The 26,394-nt window shown below is 33.4% G+C and overlaps 4 protein-coding genes across 4 annotated transcripts in view; 2 read left to right on the top strand and 2 right to left on the bottom strand.

Moving 5' to 3' along the window:
• The first annotated feature begins 66 nt into the window (after positions 1-66).
• LOC132729598 (large ribosomal subunit protein mL66-like) lies at positions 67-11,632 on the top strand. Its single transcript, XM_060715382.1, has 5 exons — positions 67-226; positions 5,312-5,343; positions 7,063-7,173; positions 7,474-7,597; positions 11,467-11,632. Exons 1-5 carry the CDS (start codon positions 97-99, stop codon positions 11,574-11,576), a joined length of 507 nt encoding a protein of 168 aa, XP_060571365.1. The 5' UTR covers positions 67-96; the 3' UTR covers positions 11,577-11,632.
• A 2,867-nt stretch (positions 11,633-14,499) lies between these two features.
• LOC132729597 (radial spoke head protein 9 homolog) lies at positions 14,500-17,033 on the bottom strand. The gene is made up of 5 exons (XM_060715380.1): positions 16,718-17,033; positions 16,034-16,199; positions 15,677-15,806; positions 15,239-15,385; positions 14,500-15,052 (listed from the first exon to the last, which is right to left on the bottom strand). The coding sequence occupies exons 1-5, from the start codon at positions 16,942-16,944 to the stop codon at positions 14,892-14,894; spliced, it is 831 nt and encodes a 276-aa protein (XP_060571363.1). The 5' UTR covers positions 16,945-17,033; the 3' UTR covers positions 14,500-14,891.
• Positions 17,034-17,042: 9 nt separating this feature from the next.
• LOC132729596 (uridine diphosphate glucose pyrophosphatase NUDT22-like) overlaps positions 17,043-26,394 on the top strand; it is a 29,900-nt gene continuing 20,548 nt past the window's right edge. The window contains exons 1-2 of the mRNA XM_060715379.1: positions 17,043-17,090; positions 19,930-20,404. Of these exons, the coding sequence (XP_060571362.1) occupies positions 19,934-20,404 (471 nt within the window). The 5' untranslated portion in view covers positions 17,043-17,090; positions 19,930-19,933. The remainder of the gene's footprint in view (positions 17,091-19,929; positions 20,405-26,394) is intronic.
• The window catches only part of LOC132729592 (innexin unc-9-like), a 33,009-nt gene continuing 30,031 nt past the window's right edge, over positions 23,417-26,394 (bottom strand). Inside the window, exon 3 of the mRNA XM_060715374.1 lies at positions 23,417-24,376. Coding sequence (XP_060571357.1) covers positions 24,004-24,376 — 373 coding nt within the window. The 3' untranslated portion in view covers positions 23,417-24,003. The remainder of the gene's footprint in view (positions 24,377-26,394) is intronic.

Genomic DNA, 26,394 nt, shown 5'->3' with positions numbered 1-26,394 from the left:
TTTTTAACATGTGAATGACTGGGGATCGAATGACTGATTATTCCAAGTTGACATTTTAATAAACTGTTAACCCTACAGTTACGTCCCTTGAAAAAAATGTCGGCAACGATGAGGTTCATCAGTAATTTACACAGAATTTCATTTAGTTTATTAAGAATGCAAAAAGAATCAGTGACACTGAAAAAAAGATTTCTTCATTCAACATCTACGTTATATTTAAGAGAAGGTAAAAGTAACTTATAGAGAATTCATTTGTTATCTGCGTTTTAACGCATTCGACACTTGATTCGTTCCAAGTCAACTCGAACTCAACATATGACCACACGCTTGACAGGACATCCTTTCACGAAAGTGCTGTCAAATAGGATATACACCTTAGTTATTTTTTTTAGTTTAGATAAACTTCATGAAACGTCATTATAGGCCAATTTCCTGAAAACATGGGTTTTATTCACAGGAGGTTGACATTCTATGCCCATTCTACATACATGCCATATTTCCAGCCACCCAGATAGGGGGATTTGGCTTTAAAAAGCAGGGGATTTGGACCAAAAGTAGGGGGATTTTTAAGCAATCACAAACCAGTCGTAATCTTAAAACGATGCAAACATATAATTAAATTTCCCCCATTTTATTATGAAAATGAACATTTCTACAAGATCATTTGATATTTTTTAAAGTTTTAACATACATGACTGTGAAGGAATAATAATGTAAACAATTGCAAATAAACATAGGTACTTTAAATATTTGATGTAAATAAAATAAGAATCCCTGTAAAACAAATATAATTAATTGCATGTATAATTGTATATCATATAAAATACATTTTATATCAGATATATATTGAATCATTTTAGTACAAAATTTTAATGAACTTGAATTTGATGCATTAAAATAAATATACTTTAACAGCCAAAGTTTTTTTCTCTTTAAATGAAAGGTATCAACATTTTCACGGAGAATTTTGTAGCCATAGAAAGGTGAAATAAAAAAATGCTGCCTTAAAAAATTTCCGTTGACACAAAAAAAATCTGACACAAATCTTAATCCAGTTTACTCAGGTCATTATGTACTTCACAATACACATCGATTGCCTCATGCTTTATACCATATATGGCAGGAGGGAGTCTAGACGCTACGTCACTTGATACCTGTATGTACATGTAAACTGTGTAATTGATGCAGGGTTGTGTAAAGTTTTTTTTGGAGTGTACTGACTACTGGATAATAATTGGACCTAATTATTTTGGCTCTTAGGGTGTTAAAACACGTATTATTTATTATTTATCTGATTGAAACGGATTTTTACATCTTTCAATCCCTCCTCAGTGTTTGTTGGTTACCGTGAGACGTAGTCCAAATATTTAGACGTAACCGCGGATTTGAAGCTATTTTTTACATGGCATTTTCCGAAAAACGTCAAAATGTAAAAAAAAGAAAATGCGATGTCTTTCAATGAAGGACTACGTGAGACAAAGCTAGTTTATATTATTTTTGCAACAACATAGATCACAGTTACATAAAAAATAATAGTTTCAAACATTGGTAATCTGTGATTCTTATAGGTTTCTATTGCCTGATCATTATTTTTTTACTTCACAGACCCAATGCCGTCAACAAACTCAAGGCGGGGTTACATATCCCATCAAAAATTGATAAGTCACACATTCAGTATCGGACGCTGTCATTGGTTAAGCACCTGCAATACTGACACTGATTGACAGGTTTATCAAAGGAGAATTTGTTATTCCTTGACAGCTGAAGTGTGTCGGAGTAACTAACAATACAATCATCCGTTAGACCCCTGCTGTTTAATGGGGAAATACCGTATTACTTCAGGCATATAAAGTTGTAAAAGTTGTTTAAGTATGTTTATTGGTAAAAATGATGCTTTAATTTTTTTGTTGGTTGAATTTTTGAAAATCGGGGGATTTCGATCCCACGGCGGGAGATCGGGAGACATGGTCGAAAATCGGGGGTTTTTGTCCCCCGGTGGAGGATATGGCATGTATGATTCTATCAATAATTGAAAAATATAAGTAAATAATTAAAAAATAAGGGTCTCACTTAAAAGATATTGACATTTGAGTAAATATTGCCAATTTTTTTATTAAACAATGCTTTGATTTAAAATATCAGCGGTTGTAAAAGGAATAATTTTGTATTGTGTATGGAAATTCCTAAACTAGTCTTGTTGACATTGATTTTCCACGTGTGTTTTTAGATAAGATGTGTATCGAGTGTGCAAAAGGCGTTGCATTCCTTGTGTTTATTTATAATATGAAAAAGGCAAAGCCTCAAAGCGAGCTCGATGCACTTTTAACGTGAAATAGTATGAAATAATCGCTCATTTTTATTATGCCCCCATTTCGAAGAAAAGGGGGTATATTGCTTTGCACTTGTCGGTCCGTCGGTCCGTAGACCAAATGGTTTCCGAGTGATAACTAAAGAACCCTTAGGCCTAGGAACTTCAAACTTGGTATGGTGATTGGTCATGACCAGTAGATGACCCCTATTGATTTTTGGGGTCAAGTATATTGTATATTGTATGTTGTATATTAAAACGGTTTCCGATCAATAATAAGAGAACCCTTAGGCCTAGGAACTTCAACCTAGGCATGGTGATTGGTCATGACCAGCAGATGACCCCTATTGATTTTGGGGTCAAGGGGTCAAAGGTCAAGGTCACATTGACCTTGTAGGTAAAAACGGTTTCTGATCAATTTACTAAAAACGCCTTGGCCTAGGAACTTCAAACTTTGTATGATGATTGGTCGTGACCAGCAGATGACCCCTATTGAGTTTTGGGTCAAGGGGTCAAAGTCATGACCAGTAGATACTTTATAACCCTTATTAATTGTTTGATCACTGGGTCAGAAGTCATGCATTATAACCTTATCACATGACTAATTGGCTGCTGATAGGGGGCATACATGTTTTACAAACATATCTTGTTTTAAATGCAGTGACGAGTCCGTGTGACGTCACACGTACTGTGTTAAATATGGCTCCGCCCCTGTCGTTAAATGAATAACGAGTTTTGAAAACAAACGTTGATAAAACTTTGTTTGTTTATTTTATTTCACTCTATAATTTTTCAAGCGAAATAAAGATTATTAAAAGTGAAATAAATGTAAAACTTAACACGTTTGCGACATTAAAATAGCGTACTTGATTTGATTGTTTTGCACGTGCTGTTTGGCGCTACATTGTGACGTCACGTAAACAATACTTTAAACGTCTGTACAGCGTTAACGACTGAATAAAAGATATTGGTGTTCGGATTCATTTTCTTAGTTAGACCATTTTCTTTCATTCTAGATAGTTTTCACAACAAAATTCGACAAAAAATTGTTTTTATTTATCAGATTTTTCAAACAAAATGGCGCCTTCAATGTGAAAATACACGGGGAGATAATAAGAACGGCGAGCATTCACTGCATTGTCGTAGAAATTTCCGATAGTGTTAGAATGTTTTGTTTCTTCAAAAAGAGGAGGTAAATGTACATTTAATGAAATCAGGCAAAACTTATGTACGGGAAAAGTCGGTTAAAATAATCGTTCAATTTTCATTTTACATTTTCTGTTTTAAAACTGTCATTCAATATTTTATACACAGCTTCCGTTATTCTGGTTCCCTGTCCAATTATGATTCCCCTAGACGTGCGCGGGTGACCAGTCTACACATCCGTTTTCAGTCAGAATTCCTCAGTTTTTATCGTTATCTTTAAATTCGAAAAGTTGCGATGTGTCCAATTTGGTACTTTGAACGAAAGATTTCAAAACCATCACTTACCAGGTACTCGCGTTACCGTAAAGCTCGCTTTGCGAGCAGGCCCTTTGGGCCAGCTCGTCGAGCTCGCTATTATAGAAGGGTATATTTTTCGTTATTTTTTAATTATTTGCTTAAAGAATGTCAATTTCCTGTGGTTTTATGTAAGGACTATGCCTTTAAGGAATACCTTTACCATTAATCAAAGGCATTATCAAACAATTCATCAACCATAATATCCATTACCACCTCTATCATGGTTTCAGGGAAAAAGTTCATACGGTTATCTTAGTGCTGTGCAGTAACAGGTTAACTTCTCATATAATTTAATAGAGTTAACCAGTTACTGCACTAAGGTGTCAGATGTGTTGGGCAGCTTATTATGTTTGTAAATCACTAAATGACCTGGTCACAGCAGTATATGAGAAAAAGCAAGTAGATCTGATTCTCATAGATTTCATAAATGGTTTCGATAGGGTCAGTTATGAGAAAGTGCTGTTGAAAATACATTATTCAATTGAATCAGAGGTCAAATGTTTTCTTGATAATAGGCTGCAGTAATGCAGTTGTGCTTAATGTCAGTAGCTCAAACCTTATCCCAGTATCCTCGAGTTCCCCCACCTCCCCAGGGCTCAGTTCTAGGATCCCTCCTGTTTCTCGCCTCTATAAATGACCTCCTATGAAACATAATATTTTTTATCTGGTTTGTTATACAAGACGATGACTTAATAAATGTCTTGCACATTAATTTGAGTATAGGAGTACTCCCATGTTATTCTCATTTCACTATATCTACCTGGTTATGATCGTGATATGAGAATCATGAAAGTATTACACACGAAAACACATGTACTGATATAAGCATTGGCAACTTTAAACAAATGAAACCAAATTTTAGTCTATTATAAATGATGAATATATGCTCATCTCATATGGTTCATTCCGCCAAGGGTAAATAAACCAAATACAAACACACATAAATTCCCAGGTCCACTTGTTGCTGACGATACTGCAATATACGTTGCTCTGATATTTGCAAACCATTCAGTCATCCTCCAATGACCTAAATTGGGTAGAAAATTGGGAATTGGAGTGGAACTAGGATATGGAATTTAACTCCTCCACTTGTCAAGATATCCACATCACAAAAAGGAAACATCCTATCCCAACACTACCCATACTACCTTCATGGAGTTCAATTAAAATCAGTTACCTCAGCTAAATACCTAGATGGGGAAATATCTGAAAACCTGTGAGGGATGCCCACATAAACAGGACAGCAAACCAAACCTTAGGATTCCTACACAGAAACATAAAGGTTAAATCCATTTAGTCTGTTGCTTATCAGACGTAAGTCAGACCTCATCTTGAATATGGTTTCAAAGTATGGTCTCCCTTTAGATAGCAGACAGGTTACTTGAAACTACTGTAATGGTTAATTTTTCTTGTTTAGATTTACTTATATTTATATCAAAATACATGTTTTGGAATTATATTTCTTGCATAGATAAATTATTTCTTTCTGTTTTTTTCCAGTTATACAGAAAACTGAGGGCAATGTAACTACAGTAAGTTAATTTATATTATATTTTATATGTATGTGGACACTTGTTTTTGCTTTTTACACTCCACATCTAGAATTTAAAATGGTTAGAACTGTGTGGTTGACACTAGTTTATGATATGAAATTGGAATGTTTTTATTAGCTCACCTGTCACAAAATGACAGGGTGAGCTTTTGTGATCGCTTTTCGTCCGTCATCCATCCGTAGTCCATCCGTCCGTAAACTTTTACTTTAAATGACATCTCCTCATAAACCACTAAGCCACTTTATCCAAACTTCACAGGAATGTTCCTTTGGTGGTCACCTTTAAAAATTGTTCAAAGAATTTAATTCCATGCAGAACTGTGGTTGCCATGGCAACCGAAAGAAATTTTTTTAAATATCTTCTTTTAAAAAATCCTAAGAGCTTGAGCTTAGATATTTGGCATGAAACTTCTTCTAGTGAGTGTCTACCAAGTTTGTTCAAATAAAAGCCCTGGGGTCAAAATTGGCCCCGCCCCAGGGGTCATTGATTTTCCCTATATGCATATAGTAAAAACTTAAAAAATCTTCTTTTAAAGAACTCAAAGAGCTAGAGCTAAGATATTTAGCATGAAACATGTTCTAATGGGTGTCTACCAAGTTTGTTCAAATAAAAGCCCTTTGGGTCAAAATTGGCCCCGCCCCGGGGTCATTGATTTTCCTTATAGGTATGTGTATAGCAAAAACTTAAAAATGTTCTTTGAAAAAACCCAAATAGCTAGAGTTTAGATATTAATCATGAAACATCTTCTAGTGAGGGTCTACAAAGTTTGTTCAAATAAAAGCCCTGGGGTCAAAATTGGCCCCGCCCCGGGGGTCATTGATTTTCCTTATATGTGTATAGCAAAAACTTAAAAATGTTCTTTGAAAAAACCCAAATAGCTAGAGTTAAGATATTAAGCATGAAACATCTTCTAGTAAGTGTCTACAAAGTTTGTTCAAATAAAAGCCCTGGGGTCAAAATTGGCCCCGCCTCAGGTGTGTCATTGTTTTTAACTATATGTGTATAGTAAAAACTTAAAAAATCTTTTTTTAAAAAAACCCAAAGAGCTAGAGCTTAGATGTTTAGCATAAAACATCTTCTCATGGGTGTCTACCAAGTTTGTTCAAATAAAAACCCTTGGGTTAAAATTGGCCCTGCTGGGGGGGGGGGAAGGAGGAGGGTGGAAGATCATTGTTTTTCATTATATGTGTGTAGTAAAAACTTAACATCATGAAACATCTTCTTATGGGTGTCTTCCAAGTTTGTTCAAATAAAAGCCCTGGGTTTAAACTTGCCCCGCTCTGGGGGCCTATATACAGGTGAGCGACCTCATGATGGCCCTCTTGTTGATGAAACTTTTCAGAAATGATTCTTAGGTGGTCTTTACAGAAATTGCTGAATTTATTCCAGTTTGCTAAATGGCCACTTAAAATAGAAATAAAAAATAAAATACCAATTGTTAGATTTTGTTGAAACTGTATAGCAATGATCACCCTTATGAAAATTGCTCAAATGGTTCTGGTCTGTTGAACAAGAAATATCCTGGTAATTTTGTTCATGTAGGCCATACTAGTATTTCTAGTATCCTCTGGTGAGCGATTAAGGCCATCATGGACCTCTTGTTTCATAGCACTTGTTTTTTATTCATTAAAAAAGAACAAAATGTAATGAAATCACACATGGTTTTATATGTTTATTATATGTTTAATTATTTTGCAGGTTGAAGGGAGAATGATAGATTCTCCAAGAAAAGACCAAGTTTTAAAAGTAGATGATACTGATAAGAAATTATGTCCACTTTGTCGACTAAATTTAGATATAAACTACACGGTGAGAGCATTTACAGTCTATTCAATATCATTTAAATGGTTTATTTAGTAAATTTAACCAATATATATAAGAAGTTTCCTATAATTATGATAGTCTGACAGACTTATTATGCATTCTTGCAGTCTGACCAGTCTCAAAACATTACTGATATGCTAAATATTAATGTGATAAAAGTCAGTTCCAAGATTGATATTGGACAAGTCCATTTAAGAAAATTAGCAAGTTGAAGATTAAAGACTTGTCAGAACAGTTATAATATATTACATATTGTATAGTTTTATTTGTAATATTACATTACAGGATATAATGATAATTAGTCAGTTTGTTCAGGAAGATGGTGAAGTTGTTCCAAGACAGATTTCTGGTTTGTGTTATCCACAACATGCTCGTATGAAGAAACTGATCCATGAAGCTCACACTGCTGGTATATTTTATTGTATTTAATTTTGCTTGTCCATGTTTCACGCCCGGCAAACTGTCGCTCCACTTCAAAATTGTGGTGTACGGTAAAAGGAGCGAACGGCATTTCCGAGATAGAGCTGAAGGCCGATTTAAACGCCTAATTGTAAGTATTGTTTATGTTTTTGTCTTGCTATTCATTTAAGTTGTATTTTTTCGAAAAACGGAAAATGTAGTTCCGTGTAGGATTTATTTAGGCTTCCAATGATCTAAGCTGTTACAAAAACAAAATTTTATTAAGCCCAGGAGAACTTTTCTCCCTGACGAAGCAAACAATGATTTGTAGAATATTGAACTTCCCAGCCATAGAAATGCCATACCCTTCAGATATCTTGAAAAGTTTATTAGTAAATTATCAACCCATAATAAGAACTTGTCCTTCGTGCAAAATAAATTACTCCTGAAGGATTTCTTAAATTTTTAAATTTCGAAAGTAGCGGAGCGAAAGGGCAAGAGATGGAGCAAAAGGTTCGATGTTGAGCGCAACGCAATATTAATTTGACGTATTAGGAGGAGCGTAGTCTATGATTTTTTATATATAAAAGCTATAGAAATTAAAATAGACATGATCAAGTGTTAAGACCGAGGTATATATACCTTTTAAAGACAACTAATAAAGTGTGATATCCTTTCAACGACTATAGCGTAATAAATGTAATCGCGAAGGTGTCACCGATTTCTGCCGTGTAGATTCCATTATTTATGTTCGAAATTGACCGCCTCCGTGGTCGAGGGTTTAGAGTCAATGACTTCTAATCCAGTTACTTCTCTGGCGTGGATTCGATCCCCGGGAGATACTTTGGTAGCTTTGCACGGAGGAAGGAAGTCTAGTACTGGTGTACCTCTCCAGGAACGATGGTTAGGAAACTACCCGTCTATATGACTGAAATACTTTTTGGAAAAGGCGTAAAATGAAACAAACAAACAATGTTCGAAATTTGGATGAGGCCCGACCATTATATATAATTGAATCATACACATGTATGCATGGCATAATACAGGATGCCACTTATTCGAGGTCAATCATGATTTTTCACACGGTCATGTACATTTAAAATTTGTGTTTGCTCTGAACATATACGTTAGAGCTATTAATGACAGAAAGTCATTGTGAACTGAACTCGGTAGTAGTGATCCATTTAATTTAATGTGTTCCATGCATTGCATAATTTTGCTTCTGTTCTGCACCTTGAATATCTAATTTTTCGAAAAACATAACATTTTGGCGTGAACAATCGCGTTACACGTACCAGCTCGGAAACATTTGTTCGCGGTAGAACTGAAAATATTCAATTTTGACGAATTTGCACGGACACACGTTTTTAAATGTACATAACCGTGTGAAAAATCATGATTGACCTCGAATAAGTGGCATCCTGTTTTATGCCATGCATACATGTGTATGATTCAATGGTCGGGCCTCATCCAAATTTCGAACATAAATAATGGAATCTACACGGCAGCCATAGGTGACACCTTCGCGATTACATTTATTACGCTATAGTCGTTGAAAGGATATCACACTTTATTAGTTGTCTTTAAAAGGTATATATATCTCGGTCTCAACACTTGATCACGTCTATTTTAGCTTCTATAGCTTTTATATATAAAAAATCATAGACTACGCTCCTCCTAATACGTCAAATTAATATCGCCTTGCGCTCAACATCGAACCTTTTGCTCCATCTCTTGCCCTTTCGCTCCACTACTTTCGAAAAATATTGATTTACAAATCTAAGAAATCATTCAGGAGTAATCTATTTTGCACGAAGGACAAGTTCTTATTATGGGTTGATAATTTACTAATAAACTTTTTCAAGAAATCCGAAGGGTATGGCATTTCTATGGTTGGGAAGTTCAATATTCTACAAATCATCGTTCGCTTCGTCAGGGAGAAAAGTTCTCCTTGGCCTAATATAATTTTGTTTTGTAACAGCTTAGATCATTGGAAGCCTAAATCAATCCTACACGGAACTACATTTTTTTTTTTAGAAAAAATACAACTTAAATGAATAACAAGACAAAAACATAATACTTACAATTAGGCGTTTAAATCGGCCTTCCGCTCTATCTCGGAAATGCCGTTCGCTCGTTTTACCGTACACCACAATTTTGAAGTGGAGCGACAGTTTGCCGGGCGTGTGTTTTGTAGGTTGTCTGTTACAAAGAAAAGGTCAAGCTATTATGCTGTGCTCTTTGTTGTGGAAAAACTTTAATAAAGCCCATTACTCAATCATTTTAAACTTTGTCAAAGGAAATTTGAATACCTGCTTGTCAAGACAAAGTGCAGTTGTTAGACAAGATGTATAATTATGAAAGCTGTATTTTTTTAGTTATTCCCCTTTTTAACTTTGTCAAAATTAGTTGCCCTTTATAGACAAAAAGTACTGAAAATATTTTTATGAAACTTGAAATATGGGTAGATTTCAGTCTGGAGATTATGCACATCTTTTTCTTTTCTTCCTATGTTGAAATTTCTGGTTGCTATGGCAACAAGTAGCCTGAATTTCAAGATTTCTGATTTCAATTTTTCAGCTTGTTCACTATAAGTTCTTTATTTCTTTAGGTGTTTACTTCAAACTTTAAATATAAGTTTCTGGTCATCAACCACATCATATGTGACAAGGTTTACAACTCTAGCACAAAAATTATCAGTATTACCTCCCTTGAACTTAGAATTTTTATGAAAAAAAAATGTTGTCTTTTTTAAATAACTTCTTTATTTCCTTATGTATCTACTTCAAACTTCATATATATGTTTCTTATTATCACCCAACATTTTTGAGAAGGTTAAATACTCTAGCAAGACTATTTCCAGAATTATGTCCCCTCTGAACTTAGATTTTTTTCGAGAAATTGGTAATTTTTACTCCAACTTCTTCATTCCTTATAGGATTTACTTTAAAATCCCACATCGTAATAATATGACAAGGTTGTATAAACATGATTTCCTTCCTAGGCAGGGAAACTTAACACATTACTGTGATATAGACAAACTTAGAACTCAAAAGATTTCATTTCATTCATTCACTGGTAAAATTGAATGGCCAATGGCCCATCAGAATGTTGCTTGGGTTCTAACTGGTAGGGGACTTATGGATTGCTTGCAATACTATGATAATTGCTTGTTTTCTTCATGGTTTCAATGATGAGAGATGTTGTATTTTCCATTTTCTCTCACAAACAGATTCAATCAATCTGACTGCTTTGCCCATTCATTTATTTTTTGGTTATGTTGGTCTTGAGTTTACTATCCTTTTCCACAATTTTGAAAAATAAAGTAGGTACATGGAAGTTTCCTGGTTTATAATAATTTGCGAAAATACCCCATATTTTAAGAAAAATCTTTGAAAATATGGCTGCAGAAAGTGGAAGTCTCCCGCTTAGAGTGGGAGAGTTAACATGTTTGAATTAATATCCTTCCATAGTGATTTTTTTTTAGAAAATCAAACGTAGGATTCACTTGTCAACAATTAAAACACTTGTAAATTGTTATTAGTATGTTGTTGCAATATATATCAAAGTATTAGGTAATAAAACAGTTGTTTCATTGATGTTTGTGGAACAGGAAACTGTTGTCCCTCGGAATAAAAGATGACATTTGGAACTGTTCCCCTCGGCCATTGGCCTCTGGCAACAGTCCCAAATGTCATTCCTGATACCTTGGGTTACAGTTTTGACTGTTCCACAAACACCCATGAAATAACTGTATAATAATATATTAAATTGTTAAAAGCCTTCAGTCAAACAAAATTTTTAAAAGAATGAAAATTTGATGTTTTTACCGTCAAAATAACATTTAAAATTAACAATTTTTTTTATCATTATTTTCAGGGTTGATGCAGAATTTGCGGCCCCATATTTACCCTAAAGAATATAGTCAGATGTCTGATCATGCCTGGAAGAAATATAATGTTTACTATCATGATGTTATTGATGATTAATATACCACTGTAATATTACATATTTAACAAACAAATAAATACACTTGAACAATGTTTCCACAATCGTTTGTTTATATTTAGACAATTTAAAAATGAAAATATAATGACTATCTTGACATTTATCAGAGCAATAACATTAGATGTGTAAGTTTAAAGCTTGGGCCTCTGTGCTTAAGATTATAGACTAAAACATTTGACCTTCAATAGCATGGGTTCAAATCTCAACAGAGACATAGGATTCCCTTTTAAATTGGACCATAAAATGCTGCATCAAAATCAAAACTTTGATTTTGCATTTAGTCAAGATTAACTTTTAACCTGATAGAAAATATCCTGCGAGTGTGATAAGAGTGGTTTCAAAATTACTCAGAATTGCTGACAAATGGATAACCTAATTTGTCTCTGTGTATACATGTTTTGTTTTTGTTGGTTGGATTTAAGGTAGCATCAACACTGTAGAATTGCTACTTTTCAGCTTAACTGGTGGAGGAAGACCTCTGGGGTCCCTCTGTGCATAATTTCAGGCATAAACTGGTACATTAGTAGAACCTTGGATGTTCCTAGCTGGAGAGCTTATTTCATGAAAGAATCCAAAGTCCAAGCTGGGATTTGAATGCACAGTATTGAGGGTCTTGTGGTTTGAAGTCAGCAGCCTTAACCACTCTGTCATTAATGTCCCTATACTGTATACAAATGGTAATTATACACAAATATGGTATAATCATTCAACATGATTAGCCATTATTATGAACACTTCACACAAAAATTAGCTAATACACTTTTTATATGGCCGAAAGAATTTCGGGCATATGTTATACTTATGTTATGGCTTCTGTCCAACCGTCTTGTCAGTCTATCCGTCAGGTAGCTTGTTAACAATGGAAATGTATTCATCTTAAGGTAACTATCTAAGACATTTTGTGGTATAGATTTTTATTGTATTTTATAGCCCTTTGTGCTGATTTAGAAGTCTTAGTACTATCTGGTACTGTAAAAAGCCAAGAATATTGTCTGGCTGGGGCAGATCTTGTTCATGTATCTATGTAGTATTTCTCTATAAAGTTTAGCTTGCGCAAGATCAATTGCCAATTGATTTTGACAGATTACACCCCTTTGTGAGCCTGAAAATTCATACATTTTCACAGCAGTTTTACTATTTAACAGGAAAAATAGTTGATCATGCAGTGGGCAGCTCTTATTAGCTCACCTGTCACAAAGTGACAGGGTGAGCTTTTGTGATCGCTTTTCGTTCGGCGTCCGTCCGTCCGTAAACTTTTACTTTAAATGACATCTCCTCATAAACCACTAAGCCAATTTCATCCAAACTTCACAGGAATGTTCCTTTGGTGGTCACCTTTAAAAATTGTTCAAAGAATTTAATTCCATGCAGAACTCTTGTTGCCATGGCAACCAAAAGAAAAAACTTTAAATATCTTCTTCTAAAAAACCCAAAGAGCTAGAGCTTAGATATTTGGCATGAACATCTTCTAATGAGTGGCTTCCAAGTTTGTTCAAATAAAAGCCCTGGGGGTCAAAATTGGCCCCGCCCCAGGGGGTCTTTGATTTTCCCTATATGCATATAGTAAAAACTTAAAATATCTTCTTTTAAAGAACCCAAAGAGCTAGAGCTAAGATATTTAGCATGAAACATCTTCTAGTGAGTGTCTACCAAGTTTGTTCAAATAAAAGCCCAGGGGTCAAAATTGGCCCCGCCCCAGGGGGTCTTTGATTTTCCCTATATGCATATAGTAAAAACTTAAATAATCTTCTTTTAAAGAACCCAAATAGCTAGAGTTTAGATATAAAGCATGAAATATCTTCTAGTGAGTGTCTACCAAGTTTGTTCAAATAAAAGCCCTTTGATCAAAATTGGCCCCGCCCCAGGGGGTCATTGATTTTCCCTATATGCATATAGTAAAAACTTAAAAAATCTTCTTTTAAAGAACCCAAAGAGCTAGAGCTAAGATATTTAGCACGAAACATGTTCTTATTGGTGTCTACCAAGTTTGTTCAAATAAAAGCCCTTGGGTCAAAATTGGCCCCGCCCCGGGGGTCATTGATTTTCCTTATATGTATATAGCAAAAACTTAAAAAATCTTCTTTGAAAAAACCCAAATAGCTGGAGTTTAGATATTAAGCATGAAACATCTTCTAGTGAGTGTCCACAAAGTTTGTTCAAATAAAAGCCCTGGATTCAAAATTTGCCCCGCCCCGGCTGTTATTGATTTTCCTTATATTTGTATAGCAAAAACTTAAAAATCTTCTTTGAAAAAACCCAAATAGCTAGAGTTTAGATATTAAGCATGAAACATCTTCTAGTAATTGTCTACAAAGTTTGTTCAAATAAAAGCCCTGGGGTCAAAATTGGCCCCGCCCCAGGGGTGTCATTGGTTTTAAAATATATGTGTATAGTAAAAACTTAAAAAATCTTCTTTTAAAAAAACCCAATGAGCTAGAGCTTAGATATTTAGCATGAAACATCTTCTTATGGGTGTCTACCAAGTTTGTTCAAATTAAAGCCCTTGGGTTAAAATTGGCCCTGCTAAGGGGGGGGGGTAGATTGTTGTTTTTCATTATATGTGTGTAGTAAAAACTTAACATCGTGAAACATCTTCTATTGGGTGTCTTCCAAGTTTGTTCAAATAGAAGCCCTGGGGTTTAAACTGGCCCCGCTCTGGGTGCCTTTATACAGGTGAGCGACCTCGGGGCCATCATGGCCCTCTTGTTTTTATATAAAGTTAGCCCCTGTTATTTAACTGATAAATGTTTCATTTAGGTCATGAATGCATACCAGTTAATTAATTAATGAAAATTCCTCCAACACACCTTTCGTTAACATAGCAATGAAATTACTGGTCCAACCTTCCTAAGTATAATAAATATTATACATATATTGATAGAAATATCTTTGATAATACAAGACTAATATTTTGAGGATAAATTTAATTTTAAAGTATGAACATGTATATTCTATTCTGACAAATGAGAAGAACAGAAAAAAATGCTTTCAAGTAGAATAATACAAAACAATATAAATTAGAACTACATTTTGTATATCAGTAACGAATTGTCATATATCACAGAAATTCCTATCCAACTTTGATGATGTGTTGACTGTTGTCCATGTTGTTAATCTCATAATTATTGTTCTCACACTGATCTTGTTTGAAGTTTTGTGAGAAGTAAAAGAGTGCAACAAAACTTTATTTTGTATTACATCATTACTATTGTTTGATCACTTATTTACATTTTTAAAACAACACTTTCTAATTGTTCACAGATTTTTTCTTTAGTTTAGTTATAGCGTACACAAAGTTACAACATGAAAGGTAAATCTGAATTCTTCTCTCCGGTACCGCAGTAAACTGAGCCAAACTTTTTGGTTCCAGGTACATGGTAAAAAACAAATCCTAACCACAAGGTACTTCGCAGACAAACCAAACCACTTCCACGCTCAAACTGCAGACTCCAGGAACCTGAAACAGTAATTTTGATGTAATGCAAATGTGAAACTATTTCCTGGAACCATCAAAATATACTGCACAATGTAAACAGGCAGTAAATCAGTTTAAGAAGATAAAAAAATAAATATTTACCAAAGTGATGGTCTTAAACTTTTACCAAATAAATAAAGTTATATACAGAAAAAGAGCTTATCTTACCTTTAGGAATGTCATCTTCTAATGTGTCCATAAAGTCAATAGATTTGTCGAGGTTAGCTTTGTGAAGAAGGGATTTCTCCATGAGAATTTTAGCGTCTCTGAAGTGCATGTATGAGCATAACTTGGCAGCCTCTGATACAGTCAAACCTGTAATCAATTATGGATATTTGATGTATGTTTATAAATAATATATGAATTAGAAACAAATTCTCGAATGGTCGAGTGTTTTCATACAAGTACTTGGAATATATTTTACTATGATAACTTTTAACAGTGCAACAAATATACTTAAGATTTTTTTTTATAAACTGTCAGCTTTTTAAAGTTCTTTCTTTATTATTCTTTTGCATAAAAACATAGTTAAATTTGATTATGTACAGTATGTTTATTTCTTGACTGTAAGATCAAATGGAATGTCAGAAGAAAATAGAAAATTACCTTCAAAGCTTCTGTTTGGTTTAACAATGCCTGTTGGTGTTTTGATAAAAGCACCCCTTGGTACCATACAAACATCCTCGTCAATCTCAGCTATAACTGAGGAGAGTCTGTCTTCTTCTTTAATGGTTATCTGTAAATGTTGAAGATAATTGATTGTAGTTAACAAATGTAGTAAACTTAACTGAAATTCAAATAATTTACCTAGTTACCTGTGAATAAATAGCTGTTGTTTTTTTTCAGGCTGTACTTGATGTGTTACATTTTCTTTTCATTTATATGATGAAATCATTTTAAAATGAAAACCAAAATTATTAAATGTTTTAACTTGTATACAAGTTATAAATATGTAGGCTTTACCGTCTCTTCTTCTTCAGTGGCATCTTCACCTTCACCTACTTTCTTTGTTTCTACATGTTCAAATTCAAATGATGGGTCACCAGTGAATCTACCTTTAGCAAGCTTGCTCTGCTCTCTCATCTGCTTAGTTGCTGGTGGAAGAAGACCCCAGTTTACACAGTCTTTGCTAAAATCATGAAAATGAAAATTTAATGCATCTAAAATATTAACATCTGAATCATCATTTTGATAAAAGAAATTTTTAAAAAGAAAATGTAGCAATTCGGCATAAAATACGTTAATATAGAACTACATCTTGTATGTCTGGCATTTTACCCTAAATCATACAGAAGACAACAAACCTTGTGACTTTAAACTTCAGAGGTGGTTGCCAAGTAGGACAATTTAGTAGGAATTTAATAATATTAGTAATAATATAATGTGTACCAATTTACATAGTAGAAGTTTATTATGAAATATTTCTGTTATTGATGGGCTATGCACTTATGTATCTGGATAAGTTTCCCTTTAGATCTTATATAATTTACATGTTAAATAGTGCAGCATTATTAAAATTTTAATCAGATTGTAAGAAATACAAACACAAATATAAGACTTTTTAGAGTGTTACAAACATGGTTATGTATATAAAACGAAGTAGACTAGTGACAACAAAATTACACAATAACAAAAAGCAATAAATACCTGTAGTATGTCCTTCTATCTGCCATTTCATCATTTCCAGTTCCTTGTGCTATAAAATAGTCATCTTTGATTCCAATAATTTTCCCCCAGAAATAAACTTTCTTCAATTTGCTTTCACTTTTCAAAATTACCAAAGATGTTTGTAAACATGCTTTTTGCTCTGGGCTAAGAACAACTCCGCTACTTCCAACATAGTCAATACATAGGTGAAGGCTGTCGGACTCCATTTTACAAACACTGAATTTCTCAAATATTTTGATGTGTTGTTTCACTGAAGTCCTCGTAGTGTGTAGTTGTCTCGGTTGTCAAGGGTTTCGGCATGCGCATTACATTGACTTCCGGTTCCGCTGTCAGATTTGTCAACAAATCAATGGTATGCTAGTTCTTGTTACAGTTTCTATGATTTACGATAACTCAAAATAACATTAAGGAAGACTTGATTTGATAGTTTGAAAAACAAGAGTTGTCAGTTATATACTTTATTTGAAAATATGTTTTGATCTTAATGTCATTAGATTTCGCGACAGATAGTATTCATGTTCGAGCCCAATATTATTCGAACCAAGTAGTGGGATTTATTTATTTTTAACAAAGTTTGTTCAGTTTATTATTTTAGACAAGATATAATAAAATCTTATAGAAATAAAACAATCACACAACAATCATTTGGAATTTGGCTCATTTGTCTTGTCAATAATGATAAACTTGCTGTAAACTTACCTATCAAATAGGAAGTAGCTAGCCGTACGGGCCCGTACATCTAGCCATAAGTTCTAGCCGTACATGAGTCACGTACGACAAGCCAGGACACACTTTATTGGCTAGCCGTACGGCCCTTTTCAAAATTATATGGAAGGCGAAAGTGCTTATGTTATTTTATGACTTCAAGCAAGGATTTTAACCAAGAATGTTTACTTTTTAGAGATTAATTGCCTTGTTGGCTGCAGTAAAGAATGTACTTTGTCATCTCAAGAGGTCGAGAAAAAATAGCGTTTGGTTGCAGTTAAATAACGTCAATTGAAATAGTTTACAAAATTTTGATAATAATCCTTTTTTGTTTCATTAAGTTTAATTTTTAAATTGAAAAAAAAAACACCGAAAATAATTGTTGTTGGGCTCTGATAATTGCGTCAATTACCGACGGTATAGAAGTTTGTCCATCATTAAGGAAAATTTGCATGTTCTGTGAAACGCATTCTAAAATTCTATTGAAGGACATTATAACATGCAACTTTGACAATTTTATTAAGATAGATTATTCAACGTTTGTTCTTATTCATTTTTTTTACAAAATTGCCGAGTATCTTTATTAAAGTGAACATACTAGGACAAATGCGGAGATTTGATTAAAATTTAAAGACACAAAATAGCATATGCATTTTCGACTTCCATATAATTTTGAAAAGTACCGTATGGCTAGCCAATACAGTGTGTCCTGGCTAATCGTACATGACTCACATACAGCTAGAACTTTTGGCTAGCCATACGGGCCCGTACGGCTAGCCACTTCCTATTAAATATTGAGAACAAGATCTAGTCCTATAAATATGACTTTGCTTTGATATATTTTGACTTCTTCAATCTTTGCGAAGCTTGACAATCATTAACTACAACAAGCCTGTAAGATCTAATGTATTGGACTACATTACTATCCAGCACCTTTGTACTATAAATAAGATATTCAAGCATATTACTTGCCATAATTTGCCCTGGCAATTTTTTTTTTAAAATAAGACATATTTTCTTCTTCTTCTTCTTCTCTTAAATAATGGCTTTGTTCATTTATGATATGTTATGGCTGTGCATGCAGAGTTAAAAAAAGATTAGTGTGATAGGCATGTACTCAATCCACTCAGGAAAAACCTTTATACAGTGATAAAAAAAAGTTCAAAAACCTAACACGCTGAAGACTTAAATACATATATACAGACAAAACTTGTGCAGACGGTAAGAATGTTAGTCAAAAACAGGATAAAAGCAGTATCTATGATGTGATGTAACTAAAGAATGAAACACTGATGCAGCTAGTGCTGACTTAAATCCTGGGATTGTGTCTGCACTACCTACATATGATGGCAATGTGTGCCATTAAACAACTGTTCTTTGAAAGAATGAAAATTACTGGTAATTATTAATCGACTGAGCTAGTAGATATCTGATATGCCATGTGAGGATGAAGGCGTGTTTGTCTATTATATGGAGTGAGATAATGTCAACATGTTCATATACTATCTTTGCATGAATACGTAGCAAAGTAGACATATCTTTCAGTTACTTTTATAAAATAAAAATATTATTATTTTTATCCATATTTTTATATCTTTATTTATGATAATTGAAATATCAAACTTGAAAAGATACTCCAGATTTTTTAGGTAAACATGTTTTGTAACAACAGAACTACCAAATTCACCATGAGTAAACATACATTTAGCTGCTTGACATTTATAAAATATTTTCCACGCAGGTAAAAACTTTATAGAGATATATTTCCGGCTTTTCTCTTTTTGGAAGGGACCTGAGTTATAGTTAAATATAGTCTACAAAGGAAGAAAGCGTAGTGAAGGTTTATTTTCAAATGTTCTTGCTTTTCATTAATCTGTCTTAATGATTTTTTTATGGTAAAGTGCTAAGCAAGCACCTTGAGAATAATCTTTTTCCAGATTTTTGTGTGTCGTCTGCTACAGAAGAGTGGGGATCACTACTCAGTTCATTTGTCCTTCTGTCCAAACTGTCCAGTCTATAACTTTGTCATTTATGGATGTATTTTAAAATAAGTTTGTATAGCACATTAGGGCATTGTGTCATGTGCAAGTTCTAGGTCTGTAGCTGAAACGTCAAGGTGACACTCTGATGAATTTCTGTCTTTGATGGCTGGATTTAAGAATGATTATACATAGATGTCTTGGACATGATGATGACTTGCAGATCACAAGAATTTGGTCCCTGCCTCAAAGGTCAAGGTCACACTTGTAGTTCGAAAGTCATGAAATTAAAAAAAGTACACTGATATTTGTGTCCGGTCAACAATTCTGTGATTCTTGGATGGATTTAAAAATAACTATGCATAAATGTATTGGACAAAATGACAACTTGGTTTTGATAATTTGGCATAAATGTGTCAGACATAATGATGATAAATATAATAATTGTAAGGAATGATTGATTTTTGGTAATTGCATATCTATAAATTATCTTTATTTTTTTTTCAGAATAATGGAGGCATCTACATCTTCAATTATTTACACTACTAAATCTAAGGACCAAACTTGTCCATCAAATGTCAGAGTGAAATTAGATCCTGCTTTTAATAGAAAGACATTGCCTAATCTTGAAAAAGAAATAGAAGAAACATGGAAAAGACGTCTTGCTGAGTTGCCTTCCCTGTTTAATGGAACTAAATTTCGACTGCATTCTGTCGAAGAAAATTGTGAAACTTTGACTTTGAACATGGGAATAACATGCTATAAAGATTTTCAAGGTTCTAATCTATCTAAGGAACTGCTGATTTTACAAAGTCAAGGTCTTTGTGACCATGATGATTCACAGGCATATTTGTCAGATGCCCTCGGAGTTGGTGCTCTTGTTCAAACAGTTGACAACCATATGGTACTGTTGTACAGGTCCAAGCATTGCGGTGAGGATACAGAAATGTGGGACAGACCTGGAGGCCATCCAGAACCAAAGGTAAGGAACATAGTCTTAGTATTAAAGGTTTAAAATCTTTAAAATCTAATGATAACTTTCAAGCTTAGAATACTTTTTTGGTTTATTATGAAATCACTTGTAGAGCACTGGCTCATATACAGTTTTCATGGCCACTTTGGTTATGATATTTAAATTAATTCATTTTGCATACATTGAAAAGTTAATTGCTATTTAATAGCCTGCAGCTATATTTACTTGTACACTGTTGAAATAAGAGCAAAATCAGATAATATATCTATATTAAACAAATAATGATGTTTTATTGTTCGGTGCAATATTTGCAATGGTGAAAATGTGGTCTATTTTTTCCTATTTGAGGGCAAAAATATTTAGTCAAAATAATGATTTTTCATAGATAAAAGCATGCAGTATAAATACAGGTACATTTTGCATGAAAATGTTGCATAAAAACAAAGACATTCTAGAAGATCTGGTAAAATATAAAGGAAATAAAAACAAAATGTAAGATTACGACTACGACTCGAGGACTGATATATTATGATGAACTGTATATATTTAAACCATAACCTGAATTACTTAAATGGACTTGTCCAGCTTGCATTTTGGAACAGTCCATTATCATTTTTGGGGATATCAAGATGAGTATTAAGTGCCGGATTCAGCAGTGGAAGGGTTAACTGTTTAAAGCAAATCATTCAAGGATTGTTAATGTCATTTTCATTTATCTAACTTTTTTGACTTCCTGTTAAAAATACATAAAAAAGCTAATAAAATGAGTTTTATTTTCTTTTAAACTGAGTTTTTATTTAACTTTCGAAAAGAGGTATGATAGATTATTTCCAAAACATGCAGAGATGATAAAAATGAAACCTAATTATTGCATCTTTTAGTTTGTGAGTTTAAAGCCGAAAAAAAAGAATTTGAAATTCTAACCTGGGTCAACACTTCATTTTTGGGTCATTCTGCACAATTAAAGTGATTATTTTTGAAAAATGGATTAAGAGAATAACCTGAAATATTGCACTTCAAATGGTTATCAAATGTTACACAAATCTTGAAAAAAATATTTCGTTTTGGATTCCAGTGAAGATACTTGTGATAATTTAGTAAAGAAAGTTATTCAGTCAACATTATTTAACCCTTTCGCTGCCAGAGGGTTATTGTTTTATTGATCACCTATTTGCCAGAAAGTTTTCAAAGTAATTACTATATTATTAATTAATATAATTATTATTATTTGTTATTAGTATTATAATAATTATATATGTTTCCAAATCTGTTAGACTATAATAATAATTATTGTTGATGGTATAATTTTCTTTATATTTATTATTATTTTTATTATTATTATTATTAATTTATTATTATTACTATTATTATTATAGAAAAAGCTGAAGCCGTCCATATGGCAAATACGCCGAAAATAACAGGGACGGCTTAAGCCGTCCCTATGGCAGTGAAAGGGTTAATAATGTCAAATCATATTTGTATTAGATTGCTAGAAATATTGTCAATTTTTGTCGAGCCTGCTTATCGAGAGCTCAACATAGTTGTCACAATTGTGGTTTGGAGTATGTATCTGTCTGTCTTGCCATCTAGATTATTCTTGTCCGAGTCAAAACTCTGTCATAAGTTTGTAGAATTTTAAATAACTTAGCTAAAATGTGCACAATAATGAGATTGTGTGTAATGCACAAGAACCGTGTGACTAAGTCAAAGCTTTAAGGTCAAATGCAAAAAAATGGTAACTGACTTTGTTCCTACAAAGTTTGTTTTTTTTAAACTCTTCTTTCAGACTTTAAAGGATATGTGTAGAATCATTGGCTGAATCTTCTGTTCCTTAAAATTTTCTTGTATTACTTCTTGCCTCATTCATTATCATTTATTTGCTTCTTCAAATTGCTTATTTGTATTTTCTTCAAACTCATTGAGATGGAAACAAGAAGTATCTTTTAAAAGATACTCGGACGAGGTAAAACTGCTTTCATATTTGCAGTCTTTCGGTATGCACATGCTTTTCTGGGATCGTGGATGTTAATGGTCGTCTTGTCATTTTAGAATGCCATTTATAAGTGGATAATTCTTATGTTGAATAAGATATTCACTAGAGAATTAATGAACAAAATTTTAAAGCAATGTAAAATATTTATTGGGAGAAAATTCACTGATCTCAAATATCCGAGAAATTTAACTAGAAAGTGTTAGTGATTTTTCTCACTTAATTAGGAAGAGGCCTTAGCAACTTGATTTGGGGGAAAATTATCATTAAAATTGCTAATTTGGGAAGTAAAAAAGCAGGTTTAAGTTCAGATTTTTGGGAAAGCTTTAAAGAAAATTTCAATTGGAACGAGGCCTTTTATCAGAGTCTTTTATATAGGTAAGAAAATCACTGAGTGTGGGGGCGTCCGTGGTCGAGTGGTTAAGGTCGTTGACTTCAAACCATTTACCCCTCAACGCTGTGGGTTCGAATCCCAACAGGGACTTTGGATTCTTTCATGTGAGGAAGCTATCCAGCTAGCTTAAGGAACGTTGGTGGTTCTACTCAGGTACCCGTTTGTGCCTGAAATAATGCATGGAAGGGCACCTGAGGTCTTCCTCCACCAGTAAAAGCTGGAATGTCGCGATATGACCTATACTGTGTCGATGTGACGTAAAAAACCCAAAACAAACAAACACTGAATGTGTTTCCGATACTCTTTTAGATGATTTGATAATTTTGACATGTATTTCAGAAAGATTCTTAAGATTATTATACTAATTTTAGAATGACAAAATTTTTATGAAATTCTAGGATTACAGTTTGCAATTTTAAAATGACCAATGAAAATCCTTCAAATGCTCAGTTCTTTCCTGTAAATTTTACAGGAAGTCAAACCGTTCTCAGACGGACTTAGCCCGGAAAAAAAGTTGGTATGGAATGAAAAATATACAATAATTAATCTGCATCTACATCATAGGATATTTATTCTGTAACAAAGCTTTCCTGTTAAAAAACGTTTGAATGAATATTTGTTGAAAAACTTAACCTGATACTTTTATATACTTTATTGACAGCTTTCAATTTACAAATATGTAGGTGAATATCATGTACATGAATATATGGTATAATGTAATAAATTGGTAAAGATTACAGTATCTTGATGCTATAAGTTTTTAATAGTATTACTATAAGAAATACAATGATTATTTAAAGGTAAAGAAAACAAAGATGTTTTATTGTGACATTGGTTCTGTTGTTGCTTTTGGTCATTAAGAAGATTTTTAAACCTTAAAAGCAAATAGGAGTGTTTTCATACTTTTTGTATCATTACGGGATAAGTTCATATTATTTAAAACTAAAATCTAAAAGCATGAAAGCTTTCAATATATGTTTATATTCTTATGACTTTTAACTTTGTCAATGAAAGTCTTTTTTACAAGTGATCCATGTTTATATTTTTACAAGTTTATCATGTCAATGAAAGTCTTTTAGACTGCCTTTTTGACTATGCCACATCTAAATTTGCAGCAGCAGGTGTCACTTATGGCATACTAAGTTAAAATGGTACAGCACTTGGCTCTACTAGCAGGCCATAAAAACTTTTTATTTTATTATTAAAACAAATGTTGCACATCTATTATAGGTCTTGTGTGAACATCAAAGTTTTTAGTCTGCCTTCTTTTGTAACATTTGAACTTGTAGCAGGAGAACCACTTGATTGAACTTGGGCCATGCCAGGTTGCGCTTGTACAGCAACTGCCTCGGGATGTACCATAACTTCTGGTACAGAAAATACTTGTCCTGAAGTTGGTCTATTCAGGTCATTGACCCTCAATTTCCACATGTTGTAGATGACATTGCTTACAAGTAGCTCTGATGTGTTGGCTCCTAAAAGTTTCAAGGTCATGACACCATCCTCGCCAATGATGTTACAAAATTTATCCATGCTGTATGATGATACAGACTTCATATCAGGGTCGTCTTCCAGTTTGATTGCCTTCTCTATGTACCTGTGAAAGATATTGTTAACTTTTAATAAAATTTTAAAGCTGCATTAATATGCCTCAGAAACAAATAGATTTTTTATGCCCCCGGTCATATAGTTATTGAACCGTCTGTCCATCCGTACGAACCCAGAGGTACTTGTGTGACTTGGAGAACAATGGGTAACAGTAAATTCTCTTTGATCCTATTCATTCCGTTTTTACTTGTGTGTCTTTTTTTAAGCCTTGTGTGACTAAAAATGGCCAAAAAGATCAAAGGAAAAGTCACATAATTACCATTTTGTGAGTATGTCCGTCCGTCTGTCCGTACGAGGTTAACCTAGAACGGCAAGTTGGATTTTTCTTAAGTTCTACCTGTACCAATGGCTTCTAAGTTTACACACTTACTAATCAATACAAAGTACATGATCTGGGCAAGTTACATAACTATGGCTTTCATATTTACCAAGTTATTGCCCTTTTCAGCACTTAGAAAATGAATAATGGTTAACCTAAAACGGCAAGTTGGAAATATCTTAAGTTCTATCTATACTAATGGCTTTATAATTTGCACACTTACTTATCAATACAAAGTACAAGATATTGCCAAGTTATATAACTGTGTCATCCATATCTCCCAGTTATTTCCCTTTTTACACTTTGAAAATAGGGCCTTGTCTGGTTAACCTATTTCGGCAAGTTGGGGTTTATCTTGAATTTCTCCAAATTGCTTAATTTCTTTAATGATATCTTTCATATTTAGTAGGTGGATACCTTTGATGGTCCTCTAATTTTTTGTGGAGTAGGCAGTCTCTAGGGTCAAGGTCACTGGTTTAAAAAATAAATATAAACATTTTTGCTCATACAGCCTTTATTTTTTAGTTGATGTCTTAATTTGATACAAACATGCCAAGGGAGGTCAAGGTCAATGTTACCAATGTCAAGGTCACCAATGTTAAAAATAGATTTTACATTTTTACAGGTGTATTGACCTTATTCTATAGACAGATGTTATTTATAATTGATAGAAACATAAACTTTGATGGAGTTAGTGGTCAGTTGGGTCAAGGTCATCAGTGCTAAAAATAGATTTTTACACATTTGCTCATACAGCCTTTATTAAGTGACAGATAAATTTTATATTTGGTAGGAAGATAACTTGCATGGTATTCATCCTTTTGATTGGGGTAGGGATCAGTGGGTCAAGGTCACTTGTGCTAAAAATAGATTTTTACACTTTTGCCCATTCAGCTTTTATTTATTGACAAATGTATTTCATATTTGGTAGGAAGATAACTTGCATGGTATTCTTCCTTTGGATGGAGTAAGGGGTTAGTTAGGTCAAGGTCACTTGTGCTAAAAATATATTTTTACACTTTTGCCCATACAGCCTTTATTTATTGACAGATGGATTTCATATTTGGTAGGAAGATAACTTACATGGTATTCTTCCTTTGGGTGGAGTAAGGGGTCAGTTAGGTCAAGGTCACCAGTGCTAAAAATAGATTTTTACACTTTTGCCCATACAGCCTTTATTTATTGACAGATGGATTTCATATTTGGTAGGAAGATAACTTACATGGTATTCTTCTTTTGGATAGAGTTAGGGGTCAGTTTGGTCAAGGTCACCAGTTTCCAAATTAGATCTTTACACTTTTGCACATACAGCCTTTATTTAAAGACAGATGTATTTCATATTTGGTAGGAAGATAACTTGCATGAAGTTGAATATTTTTCAACTTCACAAGTCAGAGCAATGACTTGGCAACTTATATTTTTCACAATTACAAAATGCCATGACTTTGTCAAGCTATATAACTTGTGTTTACAATTTTTTGGCAATTTTTCTGTCCATAACTGAGTGAATGGGTAAACATTTTTTGAAATATTGCTACTGACAAGAATCTGAGCCGGGGGCATTTGTGTTTAACAAACACGTTCTTGTTTCTTTTTTAAATAGAGCAAACATTAGTTTATTATGTTTAAATAATGGCTTTAGATTATGTTAGATGCTTATCATAAAATTAATAAAAGTAGCAAAATGT

Source organism: Ruditapes philippinarum, unplaced genomic scaffold (genome assembly GCF_026571515.1).
Source record: "Ruditapes philippinarum isolate M1 unplaced genomic scaffold, ASM2657151v2 ctg9_1_1_1_1, whole genome shotgun sequence".
NCBI lineage: Eukaryota > Metazoa > Mollusca > Bivalvia > Venerida > Veneridae > Ruditapes > Ruditapes philippinarum.
The sequence above is the reverse complement of the archived record's forward strand: the minus strand, read 5'-3'. Positions and strand labels throughout refer to the sequence as shown.